Source organism: Brachycentrus maculatus, unplaced genomic scaffold (assembly GCF_059751285.1).
Source record: "Brachycentrus maculatus isolate JH-2025_06_01 unplaced genomic scaffold, ASM5975128v1 h1tg000412l, whole genome shotgun sequence".
NCBI lineage: Eukaryota > Metazoa > Arthropoda > Insecta > Trichoptera > Brachycentridae > Brachycentrus > Brachycentrus maculatus.
Window position 1 is genome coordinate 505,128 of NW_028281161.1, and position 22,373 is coordinate 527,500.

Here is a 22,373-nt window from a genome sequence, read left to right on the forward strand (position 1 = left end):
TATTATCTGTAACATTATTATTTTTAACATATCTACATAAATGAAGATCTCATCCCAAAATAGATCCTAAGCTCACCATAGATGTCTCTAGTAAAATCTAGCATACTGTGTTTCGAGTTTGATCAATATATGGAAAAGTATCATGATTTTTAGTAGTGTGGTTGTCAAACATTGGGTAAAATTGTTGAACCAACCTATGATGGTCGTAAACCCTGTTAATACTAAGACATCGGATTAATCGGTAAAAATGAATGAAGAGATGCATAAATGTGGTAAATGCGAACATTGTTTGCAGAGACAGGTTGGTGTGGCATTCTATTCTCCCTGCCTACCTCTTTGGGGAAGCTGCGAGCTGGTTATTTAGTTAATTAGTCAAAAAGTCATTTAAAAGCAATTTTAAACACTAGAAATACGTTGTTTTTCGTTGTCTCGGGGGTGCATACATATATTATTTATATACTTTTACTATCTTTCGTGCTACAATTCTTATGTGTACGAGTTCTTAGAGATTGCCCATTTTTTATGAGATTGACATTTTCGATTTAGCTTTTAAAAATAATGTTGACCAAGTCATTTATATTCGTTTATGTAGTATTTACTTTTAAGATAATATGAAAAGTAATTTAATAAATTTTGAAAGGGTCAATTACGATCATTTTAAGTGAAATTTAGTCTATTAAATTCGATTGAAGAGTCGAATTAGGACCATTTAATTTGAAAGGCAAGTTTGAAATATCCAGATGGGAGATCCGGAAAGTACTTTAAGACAAAATCTAAAAAATTACTTAAATTTTGTCTACTCATTTATCACACTGACTTCAATTCGCACTTTTGTCTATAGTCATTCAATTATGAATGAAAATCAAATGTAAAAATTAAATATCTAATTTAATCTATTTATAAAACTGAATGTTGGCACTCTTGGTACTTTAATTGTGTGTTTTTTTTTAAATTTCTTAATCTAAAAAAAACGTTATGTTTAAATAAATGTCATTTTACAACGATTTCAGTGTGTCTAAAAACTTGTTCTTAGTCTGATCTGAATCTGAATTATTGTTATTATATGTTATAATTATATGTATATATGTAATTATATGTTAAAAACATATTTAAAAAAATCTATTATTACACCCGTTTCGATGGGTTCCGCAGTTTCAAACAGCATTTTGTCTTCAAAATGATGGAGAAAGCATTGAAACACGTGTCACAATAGATTTTTGGAAATAATTATTTTGATCAAGTAAAACTTATATGAATAACTAATAAATCTCTGGCATTTAAATACCAAAGTAGATGACAAAATACATCCAAATTATATTGCAAATGAAACCATTTAACCGTAATACAGCCAATTACATTGTGAACTCGTTGTTTTTAATAAACCTTTTGATACATGCCATTTTAACATTTAAATATCAAATGAATACTAACAACTGAAACAGTTTAATATTGTTGAATTTAGTTCAACAGTTTCAATGTTTTTTTTACTGTCACTAATTTAGAGTCTAATTGAATGCTTTGTAAAGTTTTCAATAAATTGTTACATTTTCGATTGAACGTCAATAAAAAAGTTTATTTTTTACAAGTAATAAAATAACTCATTCACGTATTCCATCAATGAGTTACGAAAACAAAAGTTTTATGTTTAGATCAAACTTAGTTTCCAATCGAAAATAATTGCGCTGATTGATTTAATTTAATTTTGGTATTCTTAAGAACAAGAAATTAAAATATCATTTATATGACCGTTTAAATATTGAGTGCTACATATCGCTCACTCCTTTCAAGAACGTCATAAATCAAAAATCGTCAATTTTCAGTTGTGCATGTTTTCGGAATGCCCAGAAAATGTACTATATCCCAGCAAAAGAGGCATATTTTTTACTTAATATTTACCCGCTACAGGGCAAAAAGTGTTGTTTTTGCACTTTGAAGAAAAGGTATTGTTTAATTTGTTTTTTTTTTTAAATATACTAAATATTTTTCAAATGAAAAAAAAATCTTCAGGTTTTACCTAAAAAAATCTGTGGCACAGTAAAAAGTTCAATTAGTGGCTTGGTATTCATTTTTAATACATTGCATTACATTTTTAAACTTTAAAAACGTTCTCCTGAAAAATCAAGTTTTTTGATTTATGACGTTCTTGAAAGGAGTGAGCGATATATAATATCCTGCATATTTTCTTAGTATGGTATTACAAATAATAATGAAATTTATTACGGTTACAAAAAGGGTCAAAATACTCCATCAATATTATAGGTGTATGAACTTGAGATGTAGCATTATTTTTATTGCTTTCTTTTATAGGAAAGTAGGTAAAAGTCTGAGCATCTAAGGGATTACGACTTAGCATTTGGGTCGCGCTTCATCTCATGTTGAGACATCTGAAATATTGATATAACATCCATAAGCTTTATAAACTAGCCTATGATGATAAGAAGTAAAAGAATAGTCAAATAGGCCTAAATTAGATAATGAAAAATATATATACATTATCAAGTGTCGGGTTATGGTCCCGTGGTTAGTGTCGCAGACTCTTAAGTCAGAGTTTCTCGGTTTGACTCCACCCTACCTCAATTTGATACCTATTTCTAATAATGAGCCGCTTAGGCTCACAGAAATAGTATGAAATTGAAATATTTGTGTAAATAATAAAAACTCAAATATTTATCTCATATTAAAAAAAAGTCAAATAGAAGTTACTAAATTTATAAATATTATTTCTGGCTCTCACTCCTAAAAACTGCATACGAACTAAGTCAGAATGGATCTCACATAGGCTCAATTGGAGTAAACTTTAACTACATACTTACTTTTTAAACTGAAGGCGTTTTTATCTTTCTTATGAGAAAGAAAACCAACAGAATTGAATCATTCTACATGTTCAATAATGTGGAAAATGGTAAACGTTACATAAGTGCATAAATTAATCATGTAAAATTGTAAATGAAAAACACCTGTTTTTGTACCACTTGAGTTAATACAGGTACCAGTCCATGGTAATTTTGAATAAATATTACAGTGAAAAAATCACTAATATTTATTTTACCCCCCTTGGGAATCGAACCCGGAACCTCCAGAACGATAGCCGAGCGTGCTGACCATTACACTACGGAGGCGGACGGGGCGGACGTATTTATTCCTAAATAAATCCTTAAATATTAACTTGAGTTTATATTTAGACCTGAAGATGGAGCCATAGCTTCCAAAACCAGTCGTTATAATATAATAAACTCAAGTGGTAAAAAAAAGTGTTTTTTTGTTTTACACTTTCATCATGTTTTGCCACAAAGTGAATACTGAAACAATAAATATAATCACGTGAATGTGGAAGCTCAGACTTTCATCTTTAATAAAATGAATGATTCTTCATCTCAAGTAGAGACAGACACCTTTAATATTGATATATAATCCATAATGTAAATAATTTGTGCCTGAATAAATAATATAAACATATCAAAATATCAATTTGGAATATTTGAAATATTTGAAATACAGCGGGAAAAGGCAGGAAAGAATAAACGTAGTATTATTTTATAAGGTAGATAAATGGTATGAAAGAAAATTCACGTCACATACCTGATTCTATGAAGCCATCTCTCCAGAGAAAGATACATAATAGCATAGATTGTACATTATCCAATCTCGTTTCTTTTCAAGAACACTCGTCTATTGTTGTGCTGTTCACCTGATCGTACCCTTGCCAACTTCTTTGGAGCTCATTCGTCCTCTACATTTCTTTTATCTCCTCGTCCATTACCATCCGAGAGACCTGAGCATTGTAGGAGTTTTCCTTTATCGTATCACTCGTATTTCAGTCATCCCCTCTTGTCTTCAAACCTATAATCTCATATTTTTGTAATTTTCTTCACTAAGCAGTTATTTTTAAACAGATCATAAACGTTGTAAATACTTAGACTTCCATATTCTTCTACATTTTTATTGAGATGGAAAAAAATAAGTATTTACGGGTTTAATTTATTTTCAAGACTTGATAAAAAAAAATATTCCTGCAAATTATATTTTTTATACCATACCCTTTTACTCCTTTCCTCACACACACACTCGTACTTTTTTATTATTTTTTTTCTTAATGTTTTCATAGTTATTATAACATAAATGTGGAATTTTTAATTGGCTTTATTTTTACATCATTTTGAGTGTGTCCAAATACTTGTTCACAAAATCTGGATTATTTCGGATTACAGGAGTTATTTTCATATCATTTTTTGACAGCTATTTTATGACGGCAACTCCGTAAATGCCCAGACTTCCATATTTTTCTTCATCTTTGATGAGATGTCAAAAAATAATATGGCTTTATTTTTATTAATGTAACTATTTTCGTTAGTATAATGTAATGTTTATTATTGTTTTGAAACTATTTTTTATAATATACTCTTTATGTTATTTTTTTTTTTGACATCTCATCAAAGATGAAGAAGAATATGGAAGTCTGGGCATTTACGAGGCTGACGACCGTCATAGGCTGGTTTAAGTGATCACTTTACACATGTGTAACGTGTGAATGTTACACGTGTGTAAAGTGATCACTTAAACCAGCCTTTAACGGTCGTCAGCCCCGTAAATGCCCAGACTTCCATATTCTTCTTCTTCATCTTTGATGAGATGTCAAAAATAATATGAAAATAACTCCTGTAATTGGAGATAATCCAGATTTTGTGAATAAGTATTTGGACACACTCAAAATGTTGTAAATATACTTTTTAAATGTAAAGCTGTACAACTCCCGAACAAATAAAATAAAATTAGATATAAGTATTTAATGTTTTATCTTTCAAATTTTTATTTCATTATCTACATAAAAACGTATGAAATAACTTTCTCAAAACATACAATTTTTTAGAAAATTTATCAATTTTATTAAAATAACTAGTATTTTTTTTTATTTTATATTAATTGCATTTGTTGTTTTATGAATATTTTCTTCAGTACAGAAATACTGTTAAGTTCATTAACATTCATTATTTCTTCGGCGATATCAACGGTTTTATCATTGATCTGTTTACAAACAACATAATATTGTGATCATTAATGATAATAAATGAAGGGTTTGTCAAAGAAAGTGGAGCACACAATTTCCGTTCTTTCTTTTAAATATAAAATTTATATGACTTGCAACGTAGTGTGTTTTTATTACATCGATTAAGTAATGCATATGATACTGATGTACAATTATGCTTCATTAACCTTTCCCTCCCGCTGATATGCATTTACTACAACTCGTCTTTAAAAATGGAAATATCAAATTGAAATAAAACTGATACGGGCTCCAAATGTTTGTATTCCTCCTTAATATAAATACGTATTACATATAAGTATTGTAATATAAAGTTGTTACTTTGCAACAACAGAAAAAATAATTTGTGAATACATCGGGTATAAAATCACCAATGCACAAACATTTCTCTGTGTGTGCGTGTGTGCCGTGCTTTGTAGTAAGCGCTAGTAGTACGCAGGTTGTCTTGCGCGACGGTCATGTCGCCACGCTAGTTATTGCTGCTACTTGTGACTTACCAGAGCTAACATTACAAAATTCTTACGTTTTAACTTCGACTATGGTCAATAAAAGGACAACATTTAGGAAAATTCACATTTTTCCCGTTTGTAAATCACGTTTTCATATGGTGTACATTAAAAGCTATCCCACCGCATTCCCAGATCTGATACAGAAGCATCTTGAGTTTCTGACAGATCTGCTCTTGCAATGCTTTTTTCAAAACTAAGTTGCGAAATTTATTGAAAATGTGAAACATAAAATTGTATCCTGTAAAATTGTATAATATGGTATACAAAATACATATCACCATTGCACGCGGAAGTTTTTTAGTACCGTAAGGGAAAGGTTTACCTTTGAACAGGTTGCCTATCTATCAGGCGCTGTGTAGACAACATGGCCGTGTGGGTGCTCGTAGTCGATAACTACCACTTTGCCGACCGTTCCACTGCGTACTTTTTTACGTAATGTTTCCGGTCTGTTTTAATTTTGATTGAGTTGTAATTTTGTATCCGCTACTTTTTTGGATTTTATTATCGACTTCTGAAGTTCCATTGCTCTTGGTATCTTGGTATCCTGGTACATTGTTGGCAGACTAGATAGTCAGTGTCATTGTTTTCGGTTTTGTTTGTAGGCAAATTGATCTTCATGTTGATTGGTATTGAGTTATTTGGGATAATTTTGCAGGTTACTGCTACCTATTGTAGTTAAACCGGGTATTGTCTTGATAATCTCTGTTAGATTTTCTTCATATTTATAAATCATTGTAGTAATAACATTTTCCTTACCATTCGTGGTTCGATGGAAAAGTTATTTACTGTGTTGGAAAGTTAAAATAATAATTAAGTCTACTGACGTTTTGTTGTACCTGTTTTCAGATTGAATGTACCATAAGTATAATTTATTTTATTAATTGTTTCGGCATTAACTTTGTGGTAAGACATGTTACAATGATTAAAGAAAACACTTGTTTTTTACCACTTGAGTTTTATTATAGACTACATGTTTCAGAAGTTAAACTTCTATCATTCAGGTCTGTATAATAACTAAAATATAAAATTTAAAATAGTTCTATAAATAAGGAGAGGGGAAAGTAAGGGGAAGGGGTTTGTCAAGGGGCGGAGTTTGAAAACAAAGGAAAAATGGAAAGCAAAGGTGAAGAATTTTGAAACGACATATTATTTAATAAATTATTATTAGAATTTAGGTTTTTTTGGATTTCTAAATTTTCAAGATAATTCATAATTTGGCCTTTATATGGAACAAGGTGTAATGATTTTAATTTATGAGAGTGAAATGAGTGATTAGTATCTATTATGTGATTTGCAAATTCCGAAAAATAATTACTAACAAGATCGCTATGATGTTCTTTAATATAATTTAATTTTTTTTGTAAATCTTTCTAATCTGCGTTAAATACTTCCTACTGAAAATTTTTAATAAATCAATAAAACTTTCTTTAAACCCTTAACCACACCCACTGGTTTATAAACTGGATATAAACGTAGTGTTATCTTGTTCGTTAACACATGAAAGAAAAGTGATCAACCCTCTAATGTAAGCACCAGTCCTAAGTAACATTGAATAAATATTCCAGTGAAAAAATCAGTTGTATTTATTTGAGCCTGAGAATTGAATCCGAAATCTCCAGTACGGTAGCCGAGCGTGCTAACAATTACACTAATAAAAATTTAAAAATTTTAAGTTACATTTTATATTCTTTTTATTTTTTATTTTTCTACTAAGGAATATAACCAACGTATTTAGTCATGTATTCTATATAAACTCACTTCAAATACATTTATTGAATATCTCCTTGATTGAAGAAATATTTTTCTCCTGCACTTTAATCATACCGGCAATCGGTTTGCTCTCTCTAGGGGGTTGTCTTGTTTTTGCATTTGACTCATAGCTAATTTCGATTCATTGTCATCTATGTCCGGTACATCTTCCGAGCCGGTATGACGTACAATGAAAGTGGTGGCATGATTGGACTGGAAGCTCGTTCAATTTCAATAGCAATCCTCCACTGCATTTGTAATCCATGTTTTTTTATCACTAGATTGTTATACTTGTCACGACCATTGCAAATATTTTTTTAAAAATATTTTTTGTTATCAACTATTCTTACCCCCGGGATTTTTCTTCTTCGATTATTGTATACTAATAGTACCCTGTCACGTGTTGTGAGTCCGGTTGGATGAAAAATAATTAAAGTAACTAAATTGAGCGTATGTCCACCTCCGTAGTGTAATGGTCAGCGCGCTCGGCCACCGTTCTGGAGGTCCCGGGTTCGATTCCCAGGGGGATCAAATAAATATAAATGATTTTTTTCACTGTAATATTTATTCAATATTACCCTAGACTGGTCCTGAAGCGGAGGGCTGATCACCTTTCCTTCATATGTAAACGATCAAGATAACACTGCGTTTATATGATGCAGTGCCCTATGCACCATTGGGGTGCGGATAAGGGTTGTATTATTATTATTAAATTGAGCGCAATCAATTGTTTTTACTATTTTGTATATTAAAAGCATGAATGATAATGAAAATAAATCGTTTGTAAAATAATTGTACAATAAAAATAATTTTAGTGACACTGAGCCTCTCCAAAAAAGAGACTAAGCTCTTGTGCTTGGAGAGAGACTTTTTCTTCTTTGTTGTTGGTAGTGTGATGTTATACGTTTAAAAAAAATTACTGGGGGAACGTATATTTTAATGCGGTACGAGGAAAATAAATGTGTCAAGAAATACTCTGTCCGCCATTAGCAATATTTAGCATTGCGTGTGTTGTTAAAACGTTCAATAGATGGCGACATCATTGCAGCCTGAAAACCTGTTTTATTTTTCCTTTATTTTAAAGCATGTCTCTAGTAAAATACATGAATTAGGTCGAAATTTCAAAGCAAGCAGTAAGGGGGGGGGATTGGATTTTTTAAAGAAACTTACATTATCCTTTTTCTTATTGATCAATTTTATATTCATAAGTTTATATAAATTACCGGCTGGTTTCTGTAATATCTTTATACATCTGGTCGAAATATAAGTAAAAAATAATTTCAGACGTTTTTTAGTATGAAATGTAAAACAATTAGGATTTTTTTTAGATACATTTTACAAAGGTTTCTACTTATTAAAAGGTTAAAAAAAACTCAACCATAGATGCTGCCGAAAAGTAGCATCTGATATAATATTTAAATTGAAGCATAAATATTAAGTAGTGTGTCTGTTATTATTGATTACAATACGTGAAGTTATAAATACACTTGTTTTTTACCACTTGAGTTGTATTTATTTACTAGTTTCGGAAGCTACAAATGCTTCCATCTTTGGGTCTGAATATAAACTTATATTCAGTTTATATTCGGACCCGATGATGGAAGCATCTGTAGCTTCCAAAACTAGTCAATAAATATTTCTCAAGTGGTTAAAACGATTGTTCTCATTCCCAATTTCATCATGTCTTACCATAAAGTGAATGCTAAATAATAAATAAAACAATAAGAGAAAGTAACACGTGTATGAAGTGATTACTAAAAAAAGCCTTTAACAGGTCCTTTCATATTCTTCTTTGTCTACGTGGTGTAGAAATACTTATGGCCCAGTTGTTTTGACTCCATAAAAGGTGCCATATTTGACAACGTATGGTAGTGAAATAAGGTGTTAATTGAAGTAAAAATATAACTTCCTAAATATTGAGTAGTGTGGTTGTCAACTTTTATACAATTAATGATTGTTACACAAGCATAAAGTGATCACAAAAAAAGCCTTTAATCGGTCTCCCCAGTAGCAATACATAGCAATCCATATAAATTTTTTGACACTCAACACAGATGAAGCAGAGTATGGAATTCTGGTCATTTACGGGGCTTACGACCGTCAAAGGCTGGTTAGTTTAAGTGATCACTTTACATAGTGTAACATTAACCAATTCTACCCATGACAGGCTACCACACTACTCAAATACTTGGATGTTCCATAAATAATGAAATTTTGTACAATAACCACTAGAATTTTCACTCTTGGCATCTATTGATGAGATGAAAGAAGCTTTTAGTTGAGCAGAAACTCTTATATATGCATGTGAGGTCCAAATTCTGGATTATTATTTTCCTTCATCTTTGTTGAGATGTCAAAAAAAATTAAAAATAACATCTAAAATTGGAAATAACCCAAATTTTTGGAGAAGTATTTGGACCCACTTAAAATGTTATACATAATTATTTATGTTATATATAAATATATATTTTTTGTGAGGTCCGAATCCTGGATTATAATCACATAATGGTAAATAACTCCTTATATTGGAGATAATCCAGATTTTTAAACAAGTATTTGGACCAAAATGTTGCAATTAATGCAGTAAATTTGGCTTCGTGGTATGTTTGACAGATGTATAGTATAATTTGTATAGTGCAGGCGTTAAAAAGGTGAAATTTTTTCTTCACCGAGTACAATGCCATACTATAGACAGCCTTTATACTGTGTACGAGTTCTATTCCAATCTCCAGACAGCCTTTATACTATTCTCGGAGTATAATTTCGATCTCCAGACAACCTTCTATTGTTGAACGCATGGATAAATATTTTTAATAACACGTTTTATAAAATAATTAAAAATTTCATTCGAATTCAATAACAAAAGATTTAGGTGTCACTTTGTGGTAAAATCTATCCATTTTTTATGTATTTTTTGTCTAGTAAATACCACTATTGGTATTTTACAAATAAAACTTTGATCAAAAAAATATTGCACACTCATTCGTATAATATTTTTTTTAACATATTAATTTTAGGGTATTCCTATTGAAAAATATCAAAGTCTGGGCATTTAAAAGGCTTACGACAGCCATATGCTGGTTTTCGTAATCTGGTACATAACAGACAAAAAAAACTGATGTTAACATTCAAAATATGCAAAGTTTTATCAAATTTTCTCAGAAATCAGTGAATAACTTTTAGATATTAAGGATTTACATTTCATATATCATATGATTTATTTATTTATTTCAGAATGACGATATTGAGGCCGGACCATCGGGAATTCAGCTGCCGCTGTGCCCTGGAGGCCGAAGGAACACGAAAGATAACATCACCTCGGGTACGTAACTACTTCTGAAAAAAATATATCTGGGATTACAAAGACGCGTCTGAAAAAAAGTTTTAAATAATATCGATTTAAACACTTTTCCCACATCATCATTAAGCTCTACATGTAATATGTAAATAAACATTGTATGAAACAGTATAATTTATAATATAATAATAAATATTCGGATTCTTCCTGCGGTTTGCTCCAACTCTTAATACATTATTGTTACCTTAAACTAACAACATTTTGAGTGTGTCCAAATACTTGTTCACAAAATCTGGATTATCTCCAATTACAGGAGTTATTTTCATATTATTTTTTGACGTCTCATCAAAGATGAAGAAGAATATGGAAGTCTGGGCATTTACGGGGCTAACGACCGTCATAGCTGGTTTAAGTGATCACTTTACACATGTGTAACATTCACCAATTCTACCCATTATTGACAACCACACTACTCAAATTCTTGGAAGTTCTGTATATATGAACCAATTTAGAAACCTTGTTCTTGAATCACTAGAACTTCACTAGAGACATCTATTGGTGAGATGTAAAGAAGCTTATTGGTGAATGTTACACGTGTGTAAAGTGATCACTTAAACCAGCCTATGACGGTCGTCAGCCCCGTAAATGCCCAGACTTCCATATTCTTTTTCATCTTTGATGAGATGTCAAAAAATAACCTTAAACTTATGTTTCTTCTTCAAGTACCTTTTGTATTTTAATTTAAAAATAGTTATGTTTTCAACAATTCTTTAGCACTTTTAAATATTTGAACCATTTTTAAACTGTGACTTTTAATGGATGTAAGGGCATCTCGACAAAGCCTTCTGAGTTTTCTCCACTCCAAATTCAGAAATTCTATTTATAGCTATTTAACCAAAAATATGCCTCATCAGCGAACAAAATTTTGCGTAAAATAGATGTAGTGCACGATATGTTTGGCAAACCGAACAATGATTTTTAATATAAATTTGGAATAAAGTTGTGAAAATAAATTTGTAAATCGACAAATGTACGTAAAACCGATATCATTCTACGTATCCCTACGGTGGCTATAGTGAGAATTACCAATTTGCTGATATTACAAAAAGATCACTTTACCTCAAACTGCCGTGATGTAAACAAAAATAACGGACACAAGCGACGGCATGTCATATGTCAGGGACAGACAATTTTTTAAAATCGTCAATTAATGGAACGCTGCAAAATACACGGGTGACGTGAAATACAAATGGCAATATCAAAAGACAGAAACAAAACGGTTTCGATGTAATTTTCCTATCATTCGTCTGTATGTAAGAGTGATAAGAAGTGGGGAATATTTGTGAAAAGAAAAGAAATTATATAATTACTATATAACTTTGTTTTAAAAATATTATAAATATTTTATTTGAACTTATAATGTCTACCGGTTTTGAAACTAGCCGGTTGACATAATTAAGTTATAATAAAATATTTACAGTAATTTTAAAACAATATTTTTTTAATTATAAAATGAAATATCACAAAGTTATTGCTTCAAATTAAAATTAAAGAAAAGAAATTAAGAGAAATTTAAAGAAATTGTTTGGTACCACAAAAGCACTAAAATTATTTGCGTCACATGCGTGTTGATTAAAAATACGTGTTATTGAAAACTTACTTCAGTTTACTTTGATGATATACAGGGGGTGAGAAAAGCGAAAAATGTATATTTTTCAGATTTCGTTACTTAGTCAAATATTTTCAGTATACGAATACTGTATATAGGGGACAAAATCCATCTGTTATATAACATAAGTGAAATAAATCTGAAAATAAAACATGAATTTTTCTCTTATTTATCTAATTATCATAGTGTTTCACCTTCTATCTTTTATTTTTAATATTATTATTGAGGTCTGATCTTTCCATTTTCTTTTTTCCTCTTTCAGGTATTTCCACAATATTTAAACATTTTAAATTTATAAATTAGAACAGTACAAGTAATATTCTTATAATACTCGTTAATAGGTGTAATTTTTCTGTAAAATTCCCAAAAAAATCAATTAAATGAAATGCCAAGTTCATCAAAATGGTTACCGATAAATCGCTCACTCCTTTCAAGAACGTCATAAATAAAAAAAACTTGTTTTTTCAGGAGAACGTTTTTAAGGTTTAAAAATATTTAACAATGTTTTAAAAATAAATATCAAGCCACTTATTGAACTTTTTAATGTGCAACAGATCTTTTTAGGTAATACCTGAAGGTTTTTTCTCCTCTTGAACAATATTTAGTATATTTAAAAAAATAATTAAGCAATACCTTTTCTTCAAAATGCAAAAACAACACGTTGTGCCCTGTAGCGGGTTTATATTAAGTTAAAAATTGCCTCTTTTGCTGGGATATACAAAAGTAAATTTGCTGGGCATTCCGAAAACATGCACAACTGAAAATCAACGATTTTTGAATTATGACGTTCTTGAAAGGAGTGAGCGAAATATGGGGATTTCGATAAACATGGGGAAGTTCAACTCGATATTGTCAGAACCGATATCATTCTACGCAGTCAGTCGACATTGATATCGTGGAGCGTCCCTTGTTTCGTACAAATTGTCTTTGATTTGAGCTTTAGTCTTTACCTTTTCTCATTTTTCTCCCTCCCGTCCCTATTCCTGGTATGTTTATGAATGTAGAATTTTGTAATTGGAACAAAACAAGTACTTGTTTTGTAATACTCGTATACACGTGTAACTTGACTTTCCTAATCTGTTAAATTCCAAAACAAAATAATATAAAGGATTTCATAAAAAAATATTATAAAAACACTACGTAAAAAATATCAAATTCGAAGTGGAAGTACAGTTAGTCCCCCTATGACGTTGACAAAGGTAATGCGTTATCGGAGAAAACGTTATAAGGGGGTTGAAGATTGAATTATCCAAAACATAAAATAATATATAGGATTGCATAAAGTATTCTTATAAAAACAAAACGTTGAAAATATCAATTTGAATTTTTAAGTGGAAGTACAGTGAACCCCTCTATAACGTTGAGATAGGTATTGCGTTATCGGAGGAAATGTTATAAGGGGGTTGATGTTTAAAATTATTATTATTATTAGGATTGCATAAAAAAATTCTTATGAAAACAACGTTGAAAATATCAAATAGTATTTTTAAATGGACGTACAGTAAACCCCTCTATAACGTTGAGGTACTGCGTTATCGTAGGAAACTTTATAAGGGGGTTGATGTTTTAAATTGTATTAGTAAATTTTTACCAGTGGAAATGACTGATATGAGTCGTTATTAAATTTAAATATAATTGAAAAACGCTTGCACTCTATAAAGTTCTCTCTAATAACGCGGTACTTATCTTATCGGTTTGCTGTACTTTAAATATCTTCCACTGTTGAACACATGAAGTTTATTTTTATTAGATAGGTCAGAAGTGCACTATTAATAATTTAATGTATTTTTGTAGCCGCAGGAGGGGAGTCGGAGAAGCTGCTCTCTGGGGTTAAGATGGAAGTGCCACCTAAGAAGAACTGGTTTGTTGATCAATTCAACAAGTTCTGCACCATCAACCGCTTCAAGAACTTGCAAGTAAGAACAAGAGAGACACAATTTCATCATCACACTGAGAAGCATTTCCGAATTATTTGAACAGTAGAGTAGGAAAACACACAAAAACTATCTAACTGACTAACTAGCCATCATGCCGTTTCCACGGAGGGGTAGGCAGAGAGAATAGAACGCCACATCAATTTGCTTTTGCAAACGATCGCCTTTTCTACATACCTGCATCTCTTCATACGTACCGACCACCACATTATTTCCTCGGTCTTTCACTTCTTCTATTACAAACCACATTCGCCTCATAAATTTATGATACTGCTCTTTATTCACTCGTACGACTCACATGTCCAAACCATCTCAATACGCCTTTCTTATTTTCTATCAATAATTCCTATTGTAGTTTTGCATTCTTTCCTTATATTATCATTCAAACATATATCAAATATAGTTTTACCGCAAATTTGTCTAAAAACGCGTTTCGACTCCGTTCAATCTACTTTCATTGGTTTTTTGCCAACTCTATGCTTCATTTCTATGCATAGAGTTGGAACCAGGACGAAAAAATAACAAAAGACGAAAATAATTAAAACCATTTTAATATAAACTAGTATATTTTTTACTGATTTACCTGTCCAAAGTAAATATTTTCATAATTCCATCATTTTAAAATTACAATAGTTCCGCTCCATTTTATAGTTATAATTTTTATAAAAGTATAGAGCGAAGAAGCATTTCTTATTAATCAAGTTGCTTCTTACCATTATTAATCTCGTCGAGAGTTCTCTTATTTAATTTTTTTAGCTTGTTTTACACTTATCACTTTAATATAAACATTTACTCTGCTGAAATTTTCTGTATTTTTAAGTCTTTTTATTATTTTTAAGTCTCACTAATCTGAAAAACTTGATTAAAATAATCCTCAATTTCTAGTTTGAAAATCCCTATTCCAGATTAAAAAGGATTGTCTTGCCTTAACTTTTTTTTGTGTTTAATTTCTGAGAAAGAATTCTCCATTTAAGCTTTATCGTCATGCTTACAGGGATAAGATATCTTCTCTAGTTTAGTTCAAGCACTGATTAAACTTTAATCTTAATTTAAAAAGGCAGGTTTAATATTATATGATATAATGAAAAAATATATGAAGAGGATAAGTCAAATTTTTAAAGATTTGTTCACGAAGTAGTCAGAAGGCGCTTTCAAAGTCAAAAATTGATATCATGACTGTGGTAATATAAAATCCAAGCATACATGACACATGACAGTTTAAAAAAACTCATTGTATTTATTTGGTGAAATTTACCGATTCATCAGAATACTCGATGTTTTTTTAAGGAATAAAAAAAATACAATCTATAAAGAATTATTGATTTGGCGTTTAATTAGCGGAACACTTAATATTTAAATCAAACACTAATTTTTGGGGTTTGCAAAATTGAATATATTATTTTTAAGAAACATAAAAATAGAAATTATATTAAAAAAACACTCCCCTTATCATTCATAGTTCACATGGTGTAATACAACTTTTATAAACACTTATTAACATCTTTTTTATACACTTGTAACATTAACCATTACTAAAATTTTTGGAACTTGTATATATGTCCTATAATTGACACGTCCTTTCACTTGTGTGTTATCGATAGCGTCTATGGTTGAAATGAGTAAGTAACCTTTTTGTTTGGTAGAGACCCTTATGAAATGTATGTAAGATTCTTTCCGAATTATTTGATTTATTAAAAGACGCCTCAAAATATGTTTTTCAATTTTTACCAAACTTTAATCAATATACATATATCCTATACACGATAAGTTCTTTCACGTGTGAATTCTCGACAAAGAAAAATAGTGAATAAAAAAACCTAATGGGATATTTTGAGTAAAAACTTTTTACACCAAGAAAACATTTATAATTATACTCAGGATTAAAACAGGCATATTCCAGACTCCTTCGTAAGCCCCGAAGTAATTTTTTTTTCAAAACACGATAGAGATTTCAGAAATTAATTACATATTTACGCAGCATATAATAAACCATTTCTAGATCTTTATATTAACATTTATTAATATACATGTAGTTAATTATTTAATATTATTTTGAAAGCTTTCTGTAACGATAAATTATTGTTAACGAAATGTTTCGGCGCCGTGAAATACTCGTATTAGTACTATTTTACTGTCATTTTATTTCTCGCGAAGCGTGTTATTTAATTTTTAAAATTGTTTACGCGAGCGTAATATAACTAAAATTGTTCGTTAAATTTATAAATGTGATTAAAAATTAAACATTCCTAGTTTCCAGATCCGAATATTCTTGTCATTATGATTATTTGGTATTCGGAAAATAATATTTTTTGACTTGGATGCCTGTACGTTCTCGCGTACATGAAAAATACGAGTATTTGCAATGCTGTGTACAAACGTATGAAGGTATATAGGTAAAGAAAAACCATTCTTTTGTTTAATGTCATGTTATTAATTGACAAAAATCTCACGATTTCTCCATGGTACGGACAAAGTCACACACCCTCTTCGGAAACATGTACATATTAATAAACATGTCCAAATCAATGCATTTTACAATCGGTTTATGTATTAAGAGTTTCTGCTTAATAAAAAAGCTTCTTTACATCTCACCAACAGATGTCTCTAGTGAAGTTCTAGTGATTCAAGAACAAAGTTTCTAAATTGGTTCATATATATAGAACTTCTAAGAATTTGAGTAGATTGGTTGTCAATAATGGGTAGAATTGGTGAATGTTACACGTGTGTAAAGTGATCACTTAAACCAGCCTATGACGGTCGTCAGCCCCGTAAATGCCCAGACTTCCATATTCTTCTTCATCTTTGATGAGATGTCAAAAAATAATACGGTTTATGTATGTTCTCACTCGTGCTTTTTTATTAATATACTTGATATATAAAATAAAAACAAACAAAAAACTACAGTAAGTTTGTCTGTAACAATTATGTTTGTTAATGCTTTTATTATTTTCATCCACATTGAAGAAAGCTCGTCGTTACACATTGTTATTAGAATAAGGGTTGAAAATATAGGGTTCAACTTAACAAATATCCCAACGGAAAGAAAATTTCATCAGACCCTTTTTAGTAAAGTTAGCGAAGAAAAAATAACGTAAATTTATGATTTTAGTACAAAATTTTATTAGCAGCCCAACACGTATTTTACAGGAAAGAGAAATGCCTCCGGATATTTTATAAGCCAGTGGTTATCTTATACAGAAATTTTGTGAAATATATTTTTATATTTAGTACCAAAATTTATTTCAACGCACAATGATAAAATAATTCATAAAAAAGTAATAAGGTTATTTTTTATTAAAGAGGAAAGTATTTAAAGTAAATTGTGAAACATAACTTGAAATGGAATTTCTTATCTGACGACAATACAAAATTTAAAAAAAAAACTTACATAGATACAAAAAAGGTAAAAAAATACTTCGCTTTATGTTGTTTTATTGTACAGTATTGGATTATTGATTAGGGTGGTAAATAGTGTTAATGTTGCACAAAAACAAATATAAAATTTCATAGTTAGACTCCCAATGAGTAAAAGTAACATTTAAGATTTAGATTTTGGTAAGAGAATGTAATTAATTATGAGTATTTTAATGTTTTAGAATTTAATAAACCCTGATGATGACAAGTTTCTTGTCGAAACCGATAGGTCAAAGTGTACCAATAATAAAAAAGTAGTTAAAAAGAAAGTTGTTTAATTTTACAAAGTTGGACTCTTTGTTTATTATCACCATTCGAACACCTATTGTACATCGTTTTGTCGGACATCCGTCTGAGAGATCGCATATTTACTGCATCCAGACAATTTTTATTATTCATTAGCCAACTCCATGCTTTGCTATTATACATATATATTTGCTCCTCAAGTGAATTACCACCCATTGACATAATTATATTACGTCGTTAAACGTTATCATATTATGTCGCCTGCACTTTAAAAGCCCTAAAGCTATTCGAGAATGTGCAAGGATATTTTAGGAATACAGTGAAACCTCTATCTATCGTTCCCCGAATAATTTGTTTCCCGGATGTGTCGTTTAGATTCTTTACCAAGAATTCATTTCATAAAAAATAGATCGCATCTTTATTTTCTATCCTCCATTCTACCGCATTCATCGTTTTTTCATTACGCTGCATATTTGTATTTTTTTTTTCTAAATTTTGTATAATTCAACGACAATATTCCAACGTATGGGAAACAGCCTATTGAAAGCTTTTGATTAATGTTTTACTAATTAAACACCACTATTTCTTTAAAAAAAACCACTGTGACACGGGTTTCGATTCATTCCACATCATGCATTGAATGGATTATAATACGTGTCACAGTAGATTTTAAGAAATAGTGGTATTTACAAAAACATTATTTAAAAATGGATAGATTTTACCACAGAGAGACTGCTGAATCAATTAATGAAGTTATGGAAAGCTTACTTCACCCAAGGTTTACCGATACAGCAGAAGAGGTCTGAAGTTTTTTGAAGCAGTTCAGCTTTGTATTTTCTTAAATAAATACTTATGTATGTAATAAAAACTTCAATTCTTCTTAAAATTTTAACCTACCCATAGATATGCAGATTGAGAGAACGGTATCTTTACTCGATCATATCTCCTTGTGTATTGACCTCTTAATCCTGCATTCATTTTTTTCTCGTACTCATAGTTTATTTCAATAGGTCCTTTTAAAAACAATTGGTAAAAGTTTTACTCTGCCTACATTTGTTTGCCTCTGTAGTGTTATGGTCAGCACGCTCAGCTACCGTTCTGGAGGTCCCGGGTTCGATTCCCAGGGGGGATCAATTAAATATAAGTGATTTTTCCACTGTAATATTTATTAAATTTTACCCTGGACTGGTACCTGAAGCGGAGGGCCGATCACCTTTCATTCATGTGTAAACGATCAACATAACACTGTGTTTATATGAAGCAGTGCCCTATGCACCGTTGGGGTGCGGATAAGGGTTTTATTATTATTATTACATAGTATCCAAAGACTTTACGGAATATTCATCCGATAAATTATGAAGGTACATAAATCCATTCGTTTTTCTTCTCGAAGCGACAGATTTTCTTCAGACACGTGAAATATAAAACGTCCTTTGAAGGTTCTCAGATTTTTCGAATACTCGTGAAAAGTGAATTTGAGTAGCGCTAACAAGTAGTATCGTTCAGCTCGTTAAAATGGTATTCCTAATGATTTGACATATGAACCGACCTTTTCAATTAAGTATTTCAGGAAAATTATTATTAATTTGGTTTTAAATTTCAGTTTAAAAGAAAGCTTTAAAATATACAGTTAACAAAAAATTGAGTTTTTTACAACGTTTGAAAAAAAATTACTTTCACAACATTGTCGGTGAGTCTAAATACTTATTCACATACTTACATATAATTTGGGTTTCTGTATTTATAATATATTGTTTTTTTACAAAATTTTGAGTGTGTCCAAATACTTATGAATATGGAAGTCTGGGCATTTACGGGGCTGATGACTGTCATAGGCTGGTTTAAGTGATCACCAATTCTACCCATTATTGACAACCACACTACTCAAATTCTTGGATGTTCTATATATGAACCAATTTTAAAACATTATTATTGAATCACTAGAATTTCATCTATTGGTGAGATGAATTAAAGCTTTTTATTGAGCAGAAACTCTTTTATAAGTATGTGAGATCCGAATCCTGGATTATAATCACACGCATGAGAAACGCCAGAAAATATCATTTTCATTTTCATTATTTTACCTTATAATTTCACCATATAATTTATTTACAGCATTTTGAGTGTGTCCAAATACTTGTTCACAAAATCTAGATTCTCTCCAATTACAGGAGATTCTCTACAATTACAATTTTTGACATCTCATCAAAGATAAAGAAGAATACTGAAGTCTTGGCATTTTTATGGGCATTTTTCTGGGTTGTTATTTTTTTCATTTTGACATCTCAACTTAAATGAAGAAGAATATGTCTGGGTTTTTACATAGCTTATGATCTATCATAGTCTCGTCAAGTAATCACTCTACATGCGTGTGACATTCTACCCATCATGAACAAACACATTATTAAAATTTTTGGTTCTTATAAATATATCATAAAATTCATGACGCTCGATGTTTGAGTTCGCGGGAGCCATATATGGAGAGTTTGAAAATATTTTATTTCAAATAAGTTTGGTTGAAAAATTATAATTATACTTCCAGTATGTAAAATAATTTAGTTGTTTAAAAATTAAAAGGGCCTCAGCTAAATAAGTAAAAAAAAACATTGCAATCGTGTGAATACCCTATTTATCAAGAAATAATTTAACGATTCAATTTATTTATTGTAAATGGTAAAAATTAGTCAAAATTATTGGATTTATATTATCCACTGACACTTCGTGATGGAATTGCATTTTAATATGTTATTAAATTAAAACCAATATTTTTAGCTTTACCACTTTATTTTTATTTGACCAGCGACCGGGTTTCGTCGTTACCGACATCATCAGACTAGTGTGATGATGTCGGTAACGATGAAACCCGGTCGCTAAAAAAAATCTTTTGAAGGATAGATTTTTCTCTTAAATCGATCAGCATATTTCCCAATTGATTATCCCTATTTATTGACTTCCGTGTCTCTCTGATAAAAAAAAACCCACAGAAATGGTCATAATGCAGTATTCTTCCCAACACTAGATTTTTAAAAACGCTTTTATTACAGGAAAGCACAAAAATGACCACCCTATCGGAAGATGTTATAATTTAAAAAAAAAGGCGTCAACCGTATTTGAAATTTGTGAACTAGACAGTTGCAGTATACAAACAGATTGATAAAACGGGCAAAAATATGTATCAACACCGGTGGCAGCCACTTGACAGATATAATCTTTTTTAAATATAATAATAAAACCCTCATCCGCACCCTAATGGTGCATAGGGCACTGCTTAATATGAACACAGTGTTATCTTGATCGTTTACACACGAAGGAAAGGTGACCAGCCCTCCGCTTCATTACGCAAAATCATTTTAAAAATTTAATAGTAAAGTATCTAAAAACAAAAATGCATGATAAATTTCGCGCCACCTTTAATTTGTTTGTATACTGCATCTGCCTTGTTCACAAATGTCAAATATTTTTGACGTACGAAGGCATTTGCAAAAATTATAACATCTTCTTATTAATTTTGTGCCACCCTGTATTTTTAAAACTATTTATGTCATAGAAATCTATCATCTATACGGTTCTGAAATTTTGAGTCCAATTTATAATGTCGACGAAATTGGAGGAAATGGCACAGAGATTTATTATGATTTTTCATTACATCTATTTGTCAACGGAAGGTGTCTTTCAGCAGATGTAGACTTAGCAGATGTAGACGCAAATATGCGTTATATATATTGCTATGTATAACGCATATTTGCGAAAGTAAAATTAAAATTAAAAACTGTCAGATCTGGTGATTATGTTCTTTACTCCTTAAAACTCTATTTTTCTAACTTAAATACTCATACAATCTATTTCTATTTCTGACTACGTTTGGCTAGTAAATTTGTTTTATGTAATTTTTAAATTTATTCGATTCACATCCCCAAACTATCTCAGCACACCTTTCTTATTTTATCCGTAATGTCACTCTCAGCCTTGCGTTCTTTCCTTGTATCACCATTTGAACATTAATCATACATCGTTTTGCGAGAGAGTTTTGACTGCACTCAGTCTACTTTCATCTATCTTTTGCCTACTCCATGCTTCGCTTTCGTTTATTATTGTTAAAACCAGAGCACTTGCGTTTATAAGTACTTTTAATTTTTAGTTTTTAACTGAAAGGAATGGGCTACCAATATTTATTTTGGTCTTTAATAAATGTTTGTAGACAGCATTTTGAGTGTGTCCAAATACTTGTTCGCAAATCTGGATTATGTCCAATTACAGGAGTTATTTTTCATATTATTTTTTGACATCTTTCATTATTGACAACTACACTAAGTACTCAAATTCTTGGAGAAATTCTCATAACTTTGAGTAGTGTGGTTGTCAATAATGGGTAGAATTGGTGAATGTTACACGTGTATAAAGTGATCACTTAAACCAGCAGTTGTCAGCCACGTAAATGCCCAGACATCCAAATTCTTCTTCATCTTTGATGAGATGTCAAAAAATAATATGAAAAATATTTGTAGCCCTTGAA

The 22,373-nt window shown here is 30.5% G+C and overlaps 1 protein-coding gene across 1 annotated transcript in view; it reads left to right on the plus strand.

Annotated features, from left to right (window-relative positions):
- Window positions 1–14,182, plus strand: part of LOC148302780 (uncharacterized) — a gene marked incomplete at its 3' end in the record, with an annotated part of 144,353 nt that extends 130,171 nt beyond the window's left edge. The window contains exons 4-5 of the mRNA XM_088271028.1: window positions 10,534–10,621; window positions 14,061–14,182. Of these exons, the coding sequence (XP_088127154.1) occupies window positions 10,534–10,621; window positions 14,061–14,182 (210 nt within the window). The remainder of the gene's footprint in view (window positions 1–10,533; window positions 10,622–14,060) is intronic.
- Between the last annotated feature and the right edge of the window lie 8,191 nt (window positions 14,183–22,373).